This window comes from Garra rufa, chromosome 11 (genome assembly GCF_049309525.1).
Source record: "Garra rufa chromosome 11, GarRuf1.0, whole genome shotgun sequence".
In the NCBI taxonomy this organism is placed as follows: Eukaryota; Metazoa; Chordata; class Actinopteri; order Cypriniformes; family Cyprinidae; genus Garra; species Garra rufa.
In genome coordinates, this window is record NC_133371.1 from 44,307,036 (window position 1) to 44,320,557 (window position 13,522).

Here is a 13,522-nt window from a genome sequence, read left to right on the forward strand (position 1 = left end):
AAAGGACTTGTAGTTTTAAGATGTTTTAACTTAAAAACTTAAGGCATCTGCTGAACTTAGGTTTTGGTCTGCACAAGCATTTCTCTATGAACCTTGCCTTACACACACTGGCACTGTCGTGTTAGAATAAAAAAGGGTCCTGTCCAAACTTTTGCTATAAAATTAGAAGGACACAATTCCCTAGAATATCATTATATGTTTAAATATTAAGATTAGTGTTCATGGAAATTACTAAAGTAGTTCATTATCAATACTTTTGGCAATAAAGTGTAAATGGATATGTTTTACAAAAGGGGCTAAAAAAGGAGAGGCCTGTGGAAATGTTGTATTTCAGACTATAAATGAGCTGGAATGAAATTTTGTAGCTGAAGATTGTCACTCTTACTTTTAATTTAATACTTTTGAGTGACTGTTTGAATAAATCGTGAATCGTTTAAACCTCTCTTAAAATAAGATTCTTGAGTGTTTATTAATTATAACCTATTATATGAAAAGTATTTCTAGCGAGCTCTAAGAGACCCTACCTGACTGAGCTGTTAAGGTCATCGTCGAGAATATCCAATTAACTGACTACTTACTTGGCTCTTTGGGATTGTGTGAATATGCTTCGGTTGATTTTTGATGTCCAAGCGATGGAAAATATTACAGCTGAGATAAAGATTTCGATCTCACTGGCCTGTGAAGGTTTTATGTTTTGCCTCAGACTCCTGATTGGCCGCTGCTGGATTCAGTCATGTGATAAAGCATTTAAAAGAACGCACTCAGGGCAAGAAACACCACAAATTGCGTTTTCATCCCTGATTAGCCTACTATGAAGACCGTTGCTCTGCTTCTGCTGCTGACTGGACTGTTAGCCCCTGGACAAGGTGAGTGACTTTAGCAGCATAATCTTTTTGTGTTATTTGATATTTGAAAATATTCCAAACTGAGTTCGGTTTGATATCTATCTCTACACAGGCTATAAGAGCAGTTATAAAGGGTCTGTATATTTTGTCTGTCCTTCCGGCCAGTCCATAGGCGCCATGGCAAGGTGAGCACCGCTTATTAATTTGTACTGATCGTTTATAAACATTATAAACTATTAGGTTGTATGCAGATTCCAACCAGATTTTTGCCAGATGGTACCCACCAATATCAGTTTAAAGGAGTACTCCAGATAATTTTCTCACCCCCGTTTCATCCAAGATATGCATTTTTTTTAAGCTGTATTAAACCACAGTGCACAGAGAGCATGCATGGGCATCACAGAACTAGACAAGATGAGCATTGGAGGTTAAAAAGTATATAAATTGTAATTACAAAAACAGATGTGTCGCTAGATAAGACTTTCATTTCTCTGCTGGGATCGTGTTGAGGCTGCTTTGAAACTGCATTATTAACCTTCAATCGGTTGAGCACCATTGAAGTCTACTATATGGAGAAAAATCCTGGGATCATGTTTTCCTCCAAAAACGTAACGTAATTTGAATAAAGACTTGAATATCTTGAAAGACATGGGGTGAGTAAATTATCAGGAAATTCATGAAAGGTGAAACCCTGAAAACATGTATACCAAGCAGAAACAATAAATGCATCACTGTTGCTTCCACTTGTGGTTGAATTATCGAAAATGCATTTCAGTTTTGCACTTTCTTTCTCCATTCCGTCTTGTGTTAACAAAGTGAACACAGCTATTATCATCATGACCGCACTTGGGTATTTGTCTGTCGAGACACCTACGGCAGGAGTGGATGTTACTGGACAGATTTCGCCAACGACTTTGAACAATTGATCCTCTTTGAGTGTCCAGCACAACACGTGATTGCAGGAATGAGCAGCTATTACAGCAACACCTATAAGGACAGACGGTGAGCTCTGATCGACTGATTCTCATCTGTAAACTTTGACTCACTTGTGCTGATGCTAATACCATGTTTTTACACAGCTGGAATTTTTACTGCTGTAAAAGTCCGTCGGTTTCTGCGAACTGTCATTGGACCAAATACTTGAACAACTTTACTGAGTACTTCCTCTGGGCTGTGCCCACCGCGAACCTTCTGGTGGGCGTTCATAGCTACCATCAAAATCAACAAGAGTGGGTTTTAATTTATGTACTTATATGTTATTTCTAATGAAGCTATAGCTGAGCAAGATTGTGAGCTCTGTTGTTTACTAATGAATTACACGTTGTTGTTTTTTTTAGCTACAATTATAATAAAGATGTAAAAAGTGAGTCCAGTCCTCAGACGAGAAAGAACGACGGCCCGTAAGTGTCTACTTTAAAACTTTTTCGATAGGCGATCGTTACTTAGAGTTGCTGCTAAAAGCACTTTGTCGTTTCTATTTAATTACTTATTCCTAAGTATTAATTTTAAGCTGCTGTTCCCTTAAGCACTCTGTCTTACTCATTCCTTCATATTATTTTTGAGCCGCTTCTAAACGCACTCTGTTGTTTCTATTTACTTACTTATTCCTTAATATTAATTTTGAGCTGCTTCTAAACGCACTCTGTTGTTTCTTTTTACTTACTCATTCTTTAATATTAATTTTGAGCTGCTTCTAAACACACTCTGTTGTTTCTATTTACTTACTTATTCATTCATGTTAATTTTGAGCTGCTTCTTAACACTCTGTTGTTTCTATTTTCTTACTCATTCCTTCATATTAATTTTGAGCTGCTTCTAAACGCACTCTGTTGTTTCTATTTACTTACTTATTCGTTAATATTAATTCTGAGCTGCATCTTAAAGCACTCTGTTGTTCTGTTTAGATATTCGTTTGTTTGATTTATTGATTTACATCTATTCACTGTTAGAAAAGGAGTGTTCTTCTGTTATTTGTCCTGCGTTTGTTTTTGCTTTAAATTCTAGTTTTTATTGCAATCATTAAAATTGATAACTGAGCGTAAGGCCAAGGGAAGCTTTTGTTATTTCATATCGTTCCCTTCTGGAGCTATTACAAGTGCGAAGCGGTTGCTTTTTGAGTTTCGATTGAGCCATGTTGTGTGCAGGCCATACATTTGCGGCTGACTGAGCCTAGGAGGCGTCCCTAGCTTTTATCAGTGAAGCACTGTTTGGTTGTCTATTTAACTGTGTCAGACCAGCTGACACAGCTGAAGCGTCAGCGGAAGCGTTCAGCCTCCTCGCGTGAATACCGACAAGAGTAAAGACTTGCGACTTTTCCTGCGCGACTTTGAAGACAGACGAGAGTAAAGACTTGCGACTTTTCCTGCGCGACTTAGCCAAGCAACGAAACCGACAATGCACTTAAGTATTAATTTCCTTTATTTCACTCTTCTTTCTGTCCTTCTCTATCTTGTGTTTCCAACTCATTCTGGTGCTCTCTACACACCGCACTAACATCACACGCTCACGCCGACGCAATCTCTCTAACCTGCGTCCTATAGACCAGTGTTTCCCAAACTTTTTTTCTGGGGACCCACATTTTAAAGTCGATAAATCCTTGTGACCCAATAAACATTAAGCCCATATAGTTCATATATCACAAAGAGAATTTATGCATTAACAAAATATGTGTGACCATTTTTAAAGGGGTCCTATTATGCTCCTTTACAAAGTCTTTAATTTGTTTTTGAGGTGTACTTGAACATGCTCACATGCTTAGTTGTTCGAAAAACGCATTATTTTTCACATAATTTACATTATTACAATTGCTTTCTCCCCAGGCTGGCACAAACGGCTCGATTAGTTCCGGGTTCCGCCTTCCGAAAAGTCAAAAGTATTGTGATTGGTCAGAAGTCCCACTGCGTTGTGATTGGCAAACAGCATAGACAGCGTTCCACCCTGCTGCGCCCCTTCCCAAAGCAGCAAACTAAATTATATTCTATTATATGGATATATATATATATAATATTTTTATTTTTTTATTTTTTTTACACAAACACATCTGATCGCTAAAGGAGGCTTTTACCGACCCCCCGGGAGCCATGTAATGCATTTTTTTTATTATGGATCGACTTATTTTCAGTCTATGCTGTTCTACGAGTACCAGAATCGATTTAATATAACGCCGATTGTATTCGTCTGAAAGAAGGAAGTCATATACACCTAGTATGCATAACAAATAAGGGTGAGTAAATAATACGCTATTGTTGGTCCTATCGCCAGCATACGAGATCGGGGATACGTGATATTATCATTATTGTGCTAATGTATTTAATTATTTGCATGCCTGAAACCATAAGGCTAGTGAAGCTATCTACACTGTGTGATAAATAAATCTCTTACCACATACTGCACATGTCTACGGCGCGGCGCCGACGTGTCCACGGATGATCACTAAGTTAGTCAATGTTCGTGTTTACATCAGCCGTGGATCTGCGTGTGTTTGGACCCTCTGTACAACACACGTGAATGGTGCTGCTTCAGCGCGGATACCGGAGCAGTTGGCGAACCTTTAGTTAAAGCTGCGTTTAAACGAGCTGACCTACTGCTCGCTGTAGCATCCCAAAAGCGTCTGTCCATATTACATGGGTAAAGTTAGGCGAATCCCCCACCCGCCAACCAATTGAATTTCTGTAGGCGGGATACCGCGTTGTGACATCATTGCATCCGGAAAACAAACGCTGTAGTCCAAACGAGTCATTCGTTGTAGTTCTTGAAAAGGGATTTTTTTAAAACTTAATATCTCCGTTTGGAGTGGACTTTGAGATTTGTAACTTTGTAGATGTTTTTTATGCCCAAACATACACACCACACACTGGCTAAAGTTCAAAAAATGAGAAAGCATAATAGGACCCCTTTAAGGTCATGCTTCCACTTAACTATTTAAAAGAGATACAGATATTTGACAAAGCACATTTTTTTTATTTAAGTAAAATGCAGATTTGCAGAAAATGCTGTTTACCACAAACACAATATTTATCCGTTATTTTGATTTCAAATCCGAAAAATTTCAATGTGATCCTCTTTTATTACAGTACACTAATACAGTAACAGACATTTTCACGTTTAAACTCAATAAAAAACAACATATTATTCAATGCACTTGACTTCTAGATTTGTATATTAAGTTGCTCAAGTAAGTTGCAACACATTTAAACACAACATAGGGAGGCTATAGCTTCCTTTTCTAATTGAAATTGGGCTATCAAAAAATATTTTAATTAAAACTTACCACAGACAGAAACAGTCGGCTCTCATGCTTTTCTTTCGCATTAAATCTTAAATCTAAAAAAACAATGCTTTAAAGAACTTTTCTGCCTGGACAAGTGCACGTATTATGTTGCCTGTTTCTTTAAAACTGCACTTTTCCTTATTTTAAACCTAGCCAAAAAGCCACGTGTTGACTGTGAAAAAGTGGACTTCATTTATATGCATTTATGGGACATTTTCGTGTCAATCCATGTTCATTTTTACAGCAAACAATGCGCTGTCACTTTAATTCAGCACATGCAGTGCTTGCAGCACAGCAAAAAAATAGACTCTGCCGAAATGATCGCTGCTCTGCTGCAAACGCACTGCTTCTGGGACGCACTGCTGGACTGCAACCGCGTGCAGTGTGAACGCTCAAATCCGTTAACATGGGTGCGGAAAAAAATACGCAACGCATACGCACTGCAGACGGAGTATGAAACAGGCAATGCAGAGCGCAGCTAAAGAACAACAACAAAAAAAAGAAAGCAGAAGAAGAAAACAACGAGCTCCCTCGTGCGGCTAATAGGTGAACTACACATATAAATTTTAATCAAGAGTATATAGCGCACTGAAAAATACTGCTCGACTTGGCGACCCATACAATATTTCCCGCGACCCCGCCTTTGGGAATGACTGCTATAGACACCTCTTCCACTGAACCTTTCTCTTTCACGCTTGGACTTTGGAACTGTCAATCAGCCGTCAACAAAGCTGACTTCGTTTCGGCATTTTCTTTGCAATCTGGCCTGAGAATCCTAGGTTTGACTGAGACCTGGATACGTCCAGCCGCTCTTTCTAATAAATTCTCCTTCTCTCACACCCCTGGTCAGACTGGAAGGGGTGGGGGTACGGGACTTCTGATTTCCAACAACTGGAAATACTCAACCCATTCTCCTCTATGCCATTATAACTCAATCTCATACAACCACTATAACATCTCCTATCAAACTACATGTTGTGGTCATTTACCGCCCCCCTACTCAACTTGGCATCTTAGAAGAGCTGGATGGGCTGCTATCCTTTTTTCCAGAAGATGGCAGCCCACTTCTAGTCTTTGGAGATTTTAACATTCATCTGGACAAACCCTATGCTGCAGACTTCCATTCACTCCTTGCTTCATTTGACCTAAAACGCACTACCACTGCATACACTCATAAATCCGGCAACCAACTTGATCTCATTTACACAAGAAATTGTACTTCAGACGACATTGTGGTCAAACCCCTACACATCTTTGACCATTTCTTCATTACACTAAATCTACATCTTGCTACTTGTGCACCCCCATCCCCCCTACCTGTTACTTTTAGACAAAACCTACACTCTCTCTCACCCTCACCATCTTTCTTCCTCAGTATCCTCCTCTCTTCCCTCTCCTATCCACTTCACATCCCTGGATACTAATGCAGCAACCGACACGTTATGTTCCACTCTTACTTCTTGCCTAGATGATATATGCCCTCTCTCCTCCAGGCCAGCACGGGCTGCTCCTTCCAACCCTTGGCTATCCGATGTTCTTCGTGAGCATCGGTCCAAACTTAGGGCAGCTGACAGAAAATGGCACAAATCTAAGGATCCATCTGACTTGAGTATGTATCAGTCTCTTCTTTCATCTTTCTCTACCCATGTCCATACTGCCAAATCTTCATACTTCCACAACAAGATCAACAATGCTCCGGACAAACGCAACCTTTTCAAAACTTTTAATTCACTGCTCTGTCCCCCTCTACCACCTCCCACCACTTCTATAACAGCTGATGATTTTGCCACATTTTTTACAGACAAAACTATATCTATCAGTAATAAGTTCTCAGCTCCACATATACAGGATCTAAAACTGACCACACCCATGGCTGAAACTCCCCTCCTTTCCTTCCATCCCCATTCTGAGGCAGAAGTAACCAAACTTCTCCTCTCCAGCCATCCGACGACATGTCCTTTAGACCCCATCCCCTCACACCTTATCCAAGCAATCTCCCCTACAATCCTACCAGCGCTCACACACATCATCAACACATCTCTTCTCACAGGCACTTTCCCCACTACATTTAAGCAGGCCCGGGTAACCCCACTGCTCAAAAAACCTACACTTAACCCTTCACTCATTGACAACTACAGACCTGTCTCTCTCCTTCCGTTCATAGCAAAAACATTGGAACGAGCTGTTTTCAACCAGCTATCTTTATTTCTCTCACAGAACAACCTATTGGATGCTAACCAGTCAGGGTTCAGGAGTGGCCATTCAACTGAGACGGCACTACTGTCTGTCACTGAAGCCCTGCGGATTGCAAAAGTTGGGCATCACAGGGACTTCACTTCGCTGGTTCAAATCCTACCTCTCTGGCAGGTCTTTCAGAGTGGCCTGGGGAGGGGAGGTTTCCAAAACTCATCAACTGGTCACTGGGGTTCCTCAGGGATCAGTTCTTGGACCCCTCCTCTTCTCCTTATATACTCTTCTCGATATATATTTCAGATTCGTCTGACAATAAAAGTTATATCAATATCAATATATCACATCTCTGGGCCCCATCATACAGGCACATGGCTTCTCCTACCATTTCTATGCTGATGACACACAGCTCTATCTTTCTTTCAAACCAGATGATCCATCAGTAGCTGCAAGGATCTCTGGCTGCCTGGCGGATATCTCTGCATGGATGAAGGAACACCATCTTCAGCTCAATCTAGCTAAAACTGAGCTCCTTGTCTTTTCCGCCACTCCAACTTTACAACATGACTTCTCCATCCAGTTAGGTTCATCAACAATTACCCCATCTACATCAGCCAGAAATCTTGGTGTAATCTTTGACGACCAATTGACTTTTAAAGACCACATAGCTAAAACTGCTCGATCCTGCAGGTTTGCATTGAACAACATCAGAAAGATCAGGCCCTTCCTAACAGAGCTTGCTACACAACTCCTCGTCCAGGCCCTGGTCATTTCCAGGCTGGACTACTGCAATGCTCTTTAGCTGGTCTTCCAGCATGTACAATCAGGCCTCTACAAATGATTCAGAATGCAGCAGCACGGCTCGTCTTCAATGAGCCCAAGAAGGCCCATGTCACACCTCTCTTCATATCCCTGCACTGGTTACCGGTTACAGCACGCATCAAATTCAAGACACTGATGCTGGCCTATAGGACAGCCACCGGCTCATCACCGGCCTACCTCCATTCACTACTACGCATCTACACTCCCTCCAGAGGTCTGAGATCCTCTAGTGAAAGACGCCTTATTGTACCACCACAGAGAGGCACGAAATCACTTTCCAAAACATTCTCCTTCAATGTCCCTGCCTGGTGGAATGATCTTCCCACCCCCATCCGAAACGCAGACTCCATTACTGTCTTCAAGCGACTGCTGAAAACCCATCTTTTTCGACACTATCTGACTCAGTAATAATAAAAAAAAAAAAGAAAAAAATCTTCTCCTCTCTTTCCTGATCTTCCCTTTCTAGCCCATACTCATCTAACAACGCCTGACATATGGTATTTTTGAGCACTTCCTATGTCGATCTGCCTCACTCACTTGTTGTATTCCCAATTGTAAGTTGCTTTGGATAAAAGCGTCTGCTAAATGAAAAAAAGGTAAATGTAAATGTAAATGTAAATGTGGAATTTATTTACTCATGTTATTTGTAATAATTATTATGCAAAGCTTGTTACATATTAGATTGTGTGCTCTGTTGTCACTAATGTGTTGTACTTCTTTCAGAGATCGGCGATGGGCGTACAAGTACTGTGAGCGGAACAACCGTTGATTCCCTGATTCAGTATTTTACAGTTCATGATGAATATTCTCTCATGATCCTCTGAAAGTAATACATGTTGAAAACAAACACTGCGGCTTATCTCTCTCTCTCTCACTCTCTCTCTCTCTCTGTGTGTGTCCATAGGCTGAAATCATTGGATTAAATCTTGCATTTTACATTTTCAGTGACATAATCATTGATGAAACATCACAAAAACTGGATGGAGGTTATATTATAATTCAGTACAGCAAAGTGGGGTTGTAGTCAATTAGGCCTAAATACTACAAAAAAAAAATAACATTTAGCAGCTCATAGTGTAAAAACTGCACTTAATGCACAAACACTTTGTACAGTCATAATGTAATAAGAATGTCTGCATAAAAAATGGTATTCCCTTACATTTAAAAAAATCTATATCCAGTCTTAAACCACCTGTGATTAAAAGGAGACCTATTGTGCCCCTGTTTACAATAAGCAGTGTCTCATGTGTTCCCAGAATGTGCCTGTAAAGTTTCAGCTCAAAATACCTCACAGATCATTTATTACAGTTTATCATTTTGAGTGGAAGCAGAAGCCTGCTGTTTTCATGCATGTCTCTGTAATTCCAAATGAGCTGCTGCTCAAATGATCATTTTAGTATTGCATTTATGGAACAGTTAATTAGATATAATAAAAATAATAATATTGGCAGAGGCAACATTTTTTTTTGCTCTGTTAACAAAAGTAGTCCTATGAAGAATATCAGAATCAATCCAGTGACAGTTCATTAAAGTCTCTCAAGCATACTAAATATATAAATCAGGCTAATTTAATCTTAACTACATTTTATTATTCTGGTTTATACCGGCATCCATGTCACCCTGCAGCCCAAGATTGGTCGCCCACTGAAGCTAAGCAGGGTTGAGCCTGGTCAGTACCTGGATGTGAGACCTCCTGGGAAAACTATAGGTTGCTGCTGGAAGAGGTGCTAGTGAGGGCAGCAGGGGATGCTCACCCTGTGGTCTGTGTGGGTCCTAGCACCCCCGTATAGTGACGGGGACACTATACTGCCAAAAAGCACCCTCCTTCGGATGAGACGTTAAACCGAGGTCCTGACTCTCTGTGGTCATTAAAAATCCCTGGATGTCTTTCGAAAAGAGTAGAGGTGTGACCTCAGCTTCCTGGCCAAATTTGCCCATTGACCTCTGACCATCATGGCCTCCGAATCATCCCCATATTCCGATTGGCTTCATCACTCTGTCTCCTCTGGCGCACTATGGCTGCCATCGCATCATCCAGGTGGATGCTGCACACTGTTGGTGGATGAGGAGATACCCCTTAAAATGTAAAGCGCTTTGAGTGTCTAGAAAACACTATATAAATGTAACAAATTATTATTATTATTATTATTATTATTATTATTAATCTGATCAAAATGAAGAAACTAAATGAAAGGAGTTAAACGTAGCCCTCTTTACAATGCAGCCAAAGAGACAAGCTGTGGGCACAAGTGAGATCGGGTGGGTGGAGCTTGGGGCTAACAGGAAACCAAACAGGCTGAGAGGGGTGTGACACTTGCTTTGAGAATGAAGATAAGGGACAAATAATCTCCTCAACACGTACATTTTCATTTTCGGAAACATAACCACTGATTTGACCAACTCTTTGACAGCAGGCTAACTAATTAACCTCTTCTCTAAATTGACCTCTAAATGTGCCACAACCAGACACTGGCCAAAAAAGCTTTTTCACAATATTCAAATTCATTCCAGCACATTGGGGTTGTAAAAAGGATTCTGTGGTCAAGTAAATACTACAGAAAAAAACAAATAACCTCATTTCTACATTTTATTAAAAAAAAATGACTTGACTTAATTAGGTTAAAACTTAAAAATGAACAAAAAAAATCTGTGTGTGTAGCAGCTCATAATGTAAAATTCACAGATAATTGATGACAGTATCTCATTTTGAAAATGTCTATTTTGAGTGGAAGCAGAAACATGCTGTTTTCATTGCATGCCTATTTAAATGCCAATGAGCTGCTGCTCACATTATGATTGTATTATTGCTTTTATGTAAGTTAAACAAGAAAATATTAAGCGGTCATCGGGTGCAAAACTAACTTTTTTGTTACTTTTTTGTTGTGTATAGTTTTACATGTTGTTTGCACATTGCAAACATTGTTGTGTTTTGGTAGTTTGTGTACTGAACCACCCTACAATGATAGTGTTATTTTTTTTAATTTTTACAAGTAATATCCCCTTTTTAAAATCAGATTATGCAGCTTCTTGTTGTTGTGACGAACCAGTTGATTGACAGGGGCGTCTTACCTTAGCCCCGCCCTCCCGGAGCTGAAACGGTCTGAAAAAGACCACCATTGTGTGACTCAGTTGCAGACGAAGTCTCTAAATGAGCGATTGAATTGTTCTGTTGTCGGCTGTAATATTTACATTTATACATTTACATTTATAAGAACCAGTTGAACACTGACGTGCTCAATGTAAAACACACTTCTCCATTCATTGTAATGACTTAGGCCTCTTTTGTTCAGTGTTACACTTACTACAGACAGTATATACATAAGTGTGTTGTGATGTAAAATATTTGAGAATATTGTTTTTATACTCAGAACACACAAATACATGGTAATGAATATATTTAATTTTTCCCACAAAAACAATGGACACAGTGTACATCCCAACCAACACAAAGTTCCACATACTGTACAGTGGTCTACATAACAAAACAGAAGGATTTTCTGTATACAGTTACTGTAAAAAAAAAAAAAAAAAAAAAAAAAACCTGTTGCATCTTGTCTTCTGTTTCGGTCTGGCCACAGCGCCTCATCATCATCACAAGAAATGTTTTCCCTGGCCAAGCAGCGGAGGAAATACCGCCTAGCATGGCGAATCCAGCCATGAAAAACATCAACTTCTAAATCTCTACATGCGTCTTCCATAGCTTGGAGAAGGGGTATACGTGTTTGTGGATTTCTGTCAAACACTTCCCATGTCCAGGCAGAAAAAAATTCCTCAATAGGATTTAGGAATGGGGAATATGGAATATGGCTCCAATATTTACAGAAGTCTATACAGAGGCGTTGAAAGCTGTAGTATAACCTGGCACCTTTATGGAAGCATTAATAACACTGATACCTAAAAAAAGATAGGGATTTAACAGATCCTGCTAATTTTAGGTCAGTAAGCCTTATTGATTTGGATTGTAAGGTGTTGGCAAAAATTCTGGCTTCACGGCTGGAGAAGTTTCTGGCCATTATGATTAGGGCAGACCCAAACATTATGGGAGTAAAGGGGGCTGAGAAGGGGATGGAACACAAATTAATGCTATATGCAGATGATTTAATTATTGCCTGCTTTATTTTCTTTTGGGTATATTTATTGATTATTTTTATTTTGTAGTTTTGCATGGTGTGTTTTAGGACCAGTTTATTTAATTTGATCAAATTATTTTATTTATTTATTTTAGCATTGTGAATTTTCTCTGTTTCGAATAATTTCTAAATAGACAAATTTATTTGCAAAAAATGGTTGGTTAGTTATTTGTTGCTTGTTAATGTATTCGATTTTATTTTATTTTTTGTGGATATTTTTCAATTCAGTTTATATTGCTTTATTGGCATGATATAAGGCCTCTTTATTTATTAGTTTTTTGTTGGGTATTTATTTATTTGGTTATTTTTATTTTATTTTATTAAGCATTCGAATAGTCTTGTGGAACTTTTGTAGAATATATATGTTTATTTAGTTTATTTGCTGGCTGGTTGTTTATTTGTGGGTTATAATGAATTTTTCGGGATATTTAATAATTGCCTCTTTATTTATTCAAAAAAATGTATTCATGAAATGTATTAGGCTACTCATTAAATGAATTGAAATTTAGTTTAGTTTTAGATTTCTTGAGATAACTTTAAAAACCTTTTGTAGATGTTCCTTTTTTTGTTTAGTTTCATGTAATAAACTTTTAAAGAGTGAATCTCAAGAAACCTTTCAAGAGCATGTTGGGGTCCTGTTTTATGTTAAAATGTAAAAGTAATAAGATAAATTGTATTTTGCATTGTCTGGTTAAGGACCCATTTTATTTATTTATTTTATTTTATTTTATTTTATTTTATTTATTTTTTGCATTGTGGATTTTCTTCTTAATAACTCCAAAATTCTTGCAAATAATTATGCAAAGTTTCTATTGTACATCTCAATATTGTCAAAAAGGGAAACCCTTTAAGGTAAAAAAATAAATAAATGAAAAAATTAAAATAAATAAAAGGCAGAAATTCAAATTACATACTATACTTACGCCACTATTTCCAGTACTATAAGTGCATTAAATACTGTTTTGTATACTGTAATGACATTATGGGAACAAAATGTGCTAAATTGCAATGCCAATAATGTCATAAGTTTATTTTTTCTTAGATTTTTCTTTGATTTTGGTGTGAAATTTATGTGTAAATTGATATAAAACTTCAGCTGTGCTCCAGTGGTTTGAGGAACACTACAAGGTGCTGTGGACTATATATATATATATATATATATATATATATATATATATATATATATATATAAATTTGATTTAAATAATACATAATTGCATTCTAACGCAGTGAGAAAATATTTTAAAACTAAATTGAGAACATTT

At 38.3% G+C, this 13,522-nt stretch overlaps 2 protein-coding genes across 2 annotated transcripts in view; both read left to right on the forward strand.

The window, feature by feature from the left end:
* The first annotated feature begins 811 nt into the window (after positions 1 to 811).
* On the forward strand, positions 812 to 8,896 carry LOC141345372 (hemagglutinin/amebocyte aggregation factor-like). The gene is made up of 5 exons (XM_073850229.1): positions 812 to 866; positions 958 to 1,030; positions 1,662 to 1,847; positions 1,925 to 2,074; positions 8,851 to 8,896. Exons 1-5 carry the CDS (start codon positions 812 to 814, stop codon positions 8,894 to 8,896), a joined length of 510 nt encoding a protein of 169 aa, XP_073706330.1.
* Positions 8,897 to 11,545: 2,649 nt separating this feature from the next.
* Positions 11,546 to 13,522, forward strand: part of LOC141345374 (DISP complex protein LRCH3-like) — a 20,461-nt gene continuing 18,484 nt past the window's right edge. The window contains exon 1 of the mRNA XM_073850230.1: positions 11,546 to 11,589. Within this exon, the coding sequence (XP_073706331.1) occupies positions 11,546 to 11,589 (44 nt within the window). The remainder of the gene's footprint in view (positions 11,590 to 13,522) is intronic.